Genomic DNA, 7,869 nt, shown 5'->3' with positions numbered 1-7,869 from the left:
GCCTTGGTGAATAAAACCTCACCAATTCCCTTCTGTGCCCCCATGATGAACTTATAGGCAGCCACAAGGTTGCCTCTCAACCTTCTCTTGCGGAGGCTGAAAAGGTCCAGGTTCTCTAGTCTCTCCTCGTAGGGCTTGGTCTGCAGGTCCTTAACCATACGAGTGGCCCTTCTCTGGACTCTCTCTAGGTTATCCGCATCCCTCTTGAAATGCGGCGCCCAGAATTGCACGCAGTACTCCAACTGCGGTCTGACCAGCACCCGATAGAGGGGAAGTATCACCTCCTTGGTTCTATTTGTCATGCATCTGCTGATGCACGATAAATTGCCATTGGCTTTTCTGATGACTTTGTCACACTGCCGACTCATGTTCATCTTGGAGTCCACTAGCATTCCAAGATCCCTTTCTGCTTCTGTGCCACCAAGCAGGTCATTCCCTAGGCTGTAGGTGTGCTGGACATTTTTCCTCCCTAGGTGCAGCACTTTGCATTTCTCCTTGTTGAATTGCATTCTGTTGTTTTCTGCCCATATGTCCAACCTGTCCAGGTCTGCTTGTAGTTGTTCCCTGCCCTCCAGTGTGTCCACTTCCCCCACAGTTTTGTATAAGTTCCTAATTATAGGGACTTACAGAAATACAGGACTGGAAGGGACATCAAGGGCAGGGTGACCATACATCCCAGTTTGGGTGGGGCAGTCCCGGATTTCATAAGCCAATCCCAGCTGGTTGGCAAAAAATAGAGGTCCCAGAATCACAGGGGTATGGGGTTCAGTCTGGTGGAGAGTAGTGACATGGTGCGCCAGGCTGGTGGGAGTGCAAGCACCACTGCTGCTGTGTGGAAGCAAAGCAGGTGGACTGGAGTGGTGCCCCTGGAACTGTTGCTCAGGAGAACCTGGGCTGGGCACATGCAGGTGTGGTGGCACCTGTTCCAATCCACCTGCCTTGCTCCTGCACAGCAGCAGCAGTGCCTGCCTGCCCACCTGCCTGGCACAGCATGTCACTGCTTGCCCCTGCTGGACTGTGCCCTGCACTCCTGCCAACCTGTGCTTGCCTCTGCCTGCAGCAAGACCAGTGACTTTGTGAGGCGGGGAGGGAACAGTGTCCTGCATTTTCTTAAAAACAATATGGTCACCCTAATCAAGGGTCTCCCAATCTAGTCCCCTGCTATATCTCAAGCAACTTTATCGTGTATCCCTGTCATCCCATGAATCCCATTGACTTCAGTAGGATTTTGTGACTCCCATTAAGCCACCTATCTATATCCCACTAAATACCACTGTTGGTTACCCTTTACCCCTACTGGTTACCCTTTATGGATTCTTACACAACAACTTGAAATGCACTGAATTCCCAATTCAGTCTGGGATATTACTGTTTATTTTTCTATCATTAGGACAAAGGTGAATGAAATAAATGTTGTATAGCCTTAATTACAAACGAAGAAATAACATTAAATTTCTCTCATGATTGAAAAAGCAACAATATTGTCACTTTTTCTTATCAAGGAGCCTCAGTTTCATGTAAAATGCACAGAGTTCAATAAGAACTTTCCTTGTAATAGGTTATCACTAGGGAACCTGTTTTTTCTCTGATTAAACACAAAATCCACATTTTACCATGATCAAAATGAAATAAAACTATGTATATATCTATGTATTAGTGGAATTTCACTTTAAACACAGGAAAACGTGGATTTGGGGCTACTTGTTTTTAACCTGAAAATTAGGTATATTTTTTGTCAGAGAAAACCAGGATCCCTGGTTATCACTCATATTATGAAGGTCAGTTTAACTCTAGATATACAGTTGGAATTATATTTTAAATAAGACCTATAACTTAAAAGGAATTGAATTTTGTGAACTGCAAGGTTAGGATTTTTTCCTAATTGTTCAGGCATGTTTCATCATTTTAACAGAAGAGATATTTTGACGCTTGTAAATTTTATTTTTCAAATGATTAAGAAACTGTCCTTTTTAACAAACTTACAGTTTAATTTTGCTGATCTCAGCACTAATGAGTAAGGAATATCCAAGATGTGAGAAGCTCGTACTTCCTTGGAAATGGATCTACCGTGGCTTTAACAATGTAAAAATGGAGCATTTATTACTAAAAAACCTGATTTAGGGACTACAACACGGGACTGAGAGTCAGGTCTAATTTTTTTACTTCCTATCTGAAACTGTTGCTTGGAGAGACATTTAACTGGTTTCTTTCACATTATCCAAATGTACCAACAGTATAATACTCACTAAAGTTTTATTATTCCAACAGAAAGATTGTATATTACTGCTTCAAAACATGGAAAGACAGAACATTCAAAGTTTTGTATTAAAGGATGCCATATTCAGCTGTTGGTAGAAACTGCTATTATATTGATAAAAACATAATTATGCTGATTTGAAAATACATGGAATAGGCAAGCTTTTGCTTCTCATTTTTTGTAATAATTCATTTATTCGTTTTTGTGTGGAAGTTTTGAAACAAAAAATTTTGGAAGTTTTCTTTTAATGTTTTTATCAACATATTTCATTATTTATTCTTAATTTAAAAGTAAAAAAAACAAAAACATTTTTTCCAATAAAAAGGGAAAAGAAAAGATTAAAGAGATAACTAGAAATAGTAGGCATTTAGATTTTAATTAAAAAAATAAAATAGTCATAAATTCAATGAAAATATTGACTCTTTATTCTAAGATCATTTTAAATACTTTGGATAAAGTATGATGCAAAAGTTGCACCCTTCAGACTCCTTTGATATCAAAGAACACTATTGGGAGAGAATAGTTATGCAATTTACCCAGCAAATTCAGGAAGAATGAAGCTGAGATTTTGAAAGTCAAAAACTAAAGTCTTTCCTGACTCAGAACCTCTTCTTACATACACACATTATATCATTGTTTTATTGTTCAGGATATGGCTTCTTACGCCATATAGGGCACATCAACATGTACTATTAATGTGATTGAATAAACTCTGGCTCAGTTCATGCTGAAGTTTATTAATCCTGGGCACTGCATTTCCATGTGCACCCAGGACCACAGCATGTTGAGCTGGGTTGGAGCAGCCCTGGATAGCGAGAGACTGGGGAAGGAGTCAGTCCACCAGCCTGGTGCTGATACGACCTGGTTCACCTTGCTGCAGAGGGGGTGGCTGGCCATGAGGGGGCTCCAGGATGAGGCTAGCTGTCAGGCAGCCCCCGCATTGAAGCACCCTGATGCCCCTGCCAGCCCCATCAGCATCTACACATGAGCTGCAGTGCACTAAATAATGCCTCCATAAGATAGGACTTGTGTTGACAAGTACTAACCTAGGGTGGTGTTTGTTAGTTTACTGCAGCCTAACAGGGCCACATGTGTAGATGCTGAGACTTTACTGTGGAGCTAATTAGGCAGCTCCACAGTAAACATCTCACGTAGATGCGCCCATACTCAACCTTGAAATTTTACATTTACCCATCCTATGCATCTGAAGACAGCTGTTTGAGCTGTGTGGCTTCTTGTTGAAAGCCATTAAAAAATCAGTCCTCATCTGAGTTTTCACATGCTAAGCCATACCTTCTGAATATCTGGCCCATTGTGCCTTGTATGAAATATATTTTATTTATGTTTTATTTATTTTTAATATTTGAAGACTATTTTTAAATAAGCAGTTGTCCTGGTTAAGTGAAAGATCTTCCACTGATGCTTGCCAAGGAAACACATGCTGAGTTGCATAAAAACTTATACCCTCCCTAAGTGCAGAATTGGAACATTGTGATGTAGGTGTCTAAACTTCTGAAAAATATTCAAATATTTCCTATAGGATTTGCCAGTGAAAGACCCTTACTTTAACACTTTCCAGGATATATACAAAAACAGAACATTCGTTTAGTCAAACCTGGCTCCACAGTTAATGTTGAATTCAGCATTTATATGGAAGTCAGAGAGCTCAGGGAAAAAAATGTGAACTAGTAGAGAATGGAGCATGGCATTTGAAGTGAACTTTTTATCATTTTTTATTTTAAAATATTTAGTCATCATAATGACAAAAGTGCAACTGAGCAAATCAAAGCAACAGACTGGAGAAAAGAATGTAATCACTAAAACAGACATTTTGCATCCTGAAAGAGTGATATTCATAGAATACTAATGCCATTTCACATAGCTTATTTCATAATGAACACATCTCTTATTTACAAAAATAAAATTATCATATAGTAATGCATTTTGCATGTGTTCACTTTATTAAACAAAATAATTAGTATGAAGAAGAGCAAGAAATGGTTATTTATCTTAGTCTAACTTTGGTTCCTCAACAGTGGGAAAAGAAGTAGACTGAATAGTAGGGCAATATTTAGAGTAGTGGTTTCACATTTTTGACTGAAAGCCATAACTTTTAAGAATTTAGCAGTGCCCATTTTCAAAACTAATTTCACTTGTTTTGACTAAGGAAAAATAATGGAGCAATTCTACTGAAAAAAAAAAACTCAGAAAAATCACAGAAGTTCTAAATGTTTTTGACATTATGGATCCTTATTTGAAATCTCTTGGTTATCTTGTCTATCATGTGTAAATATTTGTACAAGATTTTAAACTGCAATTTAATTGCTTCATATGGCCCTTACAGAATCTAATCATTTGGGGGCACATAATACCCTCAAATTGGGGGTATTGGAGGATAAAGCCTGAGATGGGTAAAGAAAAAAAGCCATACCTGTAAGGTGTATCCAGGTTCACATTGAAATGACAAAACATCATTCACCATATATCTATCTCCTGTTTTGATGCCATTGCTAGGAATTACTGGTTCTGGACAAGCAGCAAGGCCTACAGCTGAAAAATGTAAACATAACAGATTAAAAATATAGATAAGTAGATAATAACTGATCTCTACTCTTCTTATAAGCTTTCTTTACAGTTTGATGATGCTGGTTTCATTAACCAGTGTCACAAATTAATTAAAGTCATAGTCCATTTGTTCAATATTAGACTCAAACACATTTAAATTCCACAGTTCAATGTACCTTTAAAATTTCCAAATTATTTATACCCAAAGATGCTAACTCATGTACATTGTATCTGCATGTTTTGCCATGTCATTTTTATATTCTACAACTAGAATAATATATTTAATATATAAAAACTATATATGTTACCTTTTCTTTGGAGACCTTTTCCTGGTAGAAAAGCCCAAATCACTCAAGCAACAAAATCTACTTAGCCAGATATGGTTATAGAGACAAAGGAGGGTTTATTGCTAGGAGGTGACCAACCAACCAAACTGAAGGGACAGAAAACTTGCAACTTCTCAAACCAGGAAGGAAGCCTTTCCTCTGCTCTATATCAGAAACTAAATGGCCAATAACACTGATATTTTAATTGCCATCCCTAGTAATCTGGGCTAGCATTGCACTGAGATGAGTAAGTCATTTCAGGCATCACTGCTTTGATTTCAATTGTTTTATGCATTTAAGGTTGGTCCTCTTGGCAAAGAGGACTAAGAGAAAGTAGTTTTAACAAACTTGTACCTGTTCATTTCAATATTTTTCCCCTTACAATATCATCTGTTTTAAATACAAGTCTGCAAACATGGATAGGATGAATATTTGTGCATATAGCTGTATATGTGCTCAAAGAACACCCAAAAAATAGTAATGATTTACAGACTTTTTGGGAGACTTCTCTGAGCTCAAGTTAAGGGTTTAAAAAATGGACGCAATACTTCACAGACATATAGTTACAGAGAACTGTCTCCTACTTGAGTTTATATAACATTCTTGAATGTCAAAAATGAATTAGATTTGAAAGTATTCATTAAAAAGTCATGTGTTAAAGCAACCTACCATTGAAAGTTTAACATTTTTTATTTAATTCTATTATGGTGTCATGGGTGTGAAAACAGAACAGGATGGAAACTGCATTTTCAAAGTGTCAGAATGACTTTAGTATTTTCTGTCAGATATCTTAGTTAAAGGCCAGTTGGGTTTTAGGTTTTTTTTGGCTGTGCTGCTGTGTAGTTTTCACTTCACTGGCTTGCATAATAAATTCCACTAAATACTACAGCTCTTACTGCTTTCTTATAGAATCTAACCCCACTGGTGACAGTAAGCGTGATTTGACAGTGTATTCAATGCAAACATTACATGATATTTGGCCTTACTGTGATATGTGACATTTTGGAGTCTGTTGTTCCAGATGGTTCATCATGCAACAATATCTCAGATTATCCACTGAGACCCTAGCCTTTCTCCAAAAACATAATTGTGCTTCAGATAATGCTATTTACAGTTTTTGATACAGACAAGGTTTTAGCTTTATGCCCCAGTCATTTATTTATCTATTGTTCATCATCACAGAATATGAATACTTTAGAAAGCTTACTTACAAGACTCTCTTATTTCCTTCTATGTACTGGCAGTAAGCTTGGGTTTTTTAACTTAAATTAAATTAATGTATTTATTTGATGTACTAGGGAACGCAAATGTTAGAATAGGTTCTGCCCTTTGATCTGAAGTTTGAGAGATTTGGGACATCTTGTAATGTTTTTGGGGAAAAAAAATTATAATCATGAGTTTATTCTATTCTTTAAAAAGCACTCAGTGCTGTGGAACAAGCATATGTACAAATGCCTTGTGGGTGAAGAATGCAGACTCTCTGACTGAATAAATTGGTAATGGGTATGTTAGGTTATCTTTTTGTTTCTTTCTCTGAAAGCTGTACCTCCTGAACAAACTGTGTGGGTGCATCGACACATGCAGGGGTATGCACTTGAAGTGGCAAAAAAACAGCAGCACAAATTTGTGCAACTACTTTTTGCTGTTGTGCACACCCCTGAACATGCACTTTGGCGCAGGGCAAAATGCCCTTCTTTGGGGAAACTTTGGGGAGTGCTGGAGGAGCCCGGGCAGAACTGAAGTAAGGGAAATACTCTAGCCAGAAAGCAGAGTACCACCTGGGAGGACTGACCCTCCATGTCTCCTGGCACGTGCTCCTGCGGTCTTTGTCACAACACTTTTTTTCACAGCATTATTTGCTACTGGGATTTCCTGGTAGCAAATCTGCAGTGCAGGGTACATTTTACTATGCTGGGTATCTGGTTTGTGGTGCCTCAGAGGTTTGTGTGCCTGTAGATCAGGATCTGGCTTGTGTGCACTTATAGAATGATGTGGGTTGTGTTCAGCCACAGTGTTTCAAGCATCTATGTATTTAAATCCTGCCTGGTAAAGGGACGGTAGGGTGAGGTAACATCTCCAAAGATCCAGCTGAAGAGATGGAATAGGATCATTACCTATGTCAGAGCCATGAAGTGCTGGAAGCAAAAATTTATTATTTTTGAATGCTGATGGAACAACATTTTAAGAGAAAGCACGAAAAATAGTGGGTTCCACTGGCTGTCTTCAGGAAACTGCCAAATCATGCTAAAGCTATGGTAACCAAACTTTTAGCCTCTCAGCCTGGATGAGTCATGTGGGGTTGGTTAAGGGTTGGATCCCATCCACAGTAACTATCTTACACATGGGACTGGGACACAATCGGCATGAAGGCCTCTGTATGAACTCACAGGATGATACTGAACTAAGCATACTGCACCTATCAAAGTCTACACACTCCAATTTTCTTCTACCATACATATGAAAATCAGATATGGAGCTCACCCCAATCTCACCTTCCTAGACTACCTTATATAAGCAGCATGGCTCTGCCAAATCACATTTAAATGTGTTTATTAAAGGCGTTCTCTGAAGAGTGAAGAAGATAGCAAATGGAATGAAGGCCATATTCACTGGTTGTGTGATGATTTATGATGGAAGTATGGGAAAGTGCAATGCCATCTTGATGGAATAATTTGGGTTAAATATTATTAATGATAACAATGAAACAACAACTGTAGGGAA

At 38.3% G+C, this 7,869-nt stretch overlaps 1 protein-coding gene across 1 annotated transcript in view; it reads right to left on the bottom strand.

Annotated features, from left to right (window-relative positions):
- The window catches only part of LOC102386534 (CUB and sushi domain-containing protein 1), a 796,348-nt gene that overhangs the window by 121,601 nt on the left and 666,878 nt on the right, over positions 1-7,869 (bottom strand). The window contains exon 34 of the mRNA XM_006032113.1: positions 4,689-4,807. Coding sequence (XP_006032175.1) covers positions 4,689-4,807 — 119 coding nt within the window. The remainder of the gene's footprint in view (positions 1-4,688; positions 4,808-7,869) is intronic.

The sequence above is a fragment of the Alligator sinensis genome, unplaced genomic scaffold (genome assembly GCF_000455745.1).
Source record: "Alligator sinensis unplaced genomic scaffold, ASM45574v1 scaffold72_1, whole genome shotgun sequence".
Lineage (NCBI taxonomy): Eukaryota > Metazoa > Chordata > Crocodylia > Alligatoridae > Alligator > Alligator sinensis.
This window is presented reverse-complemented; position numbering and strand designations above follow the sequence as displayed.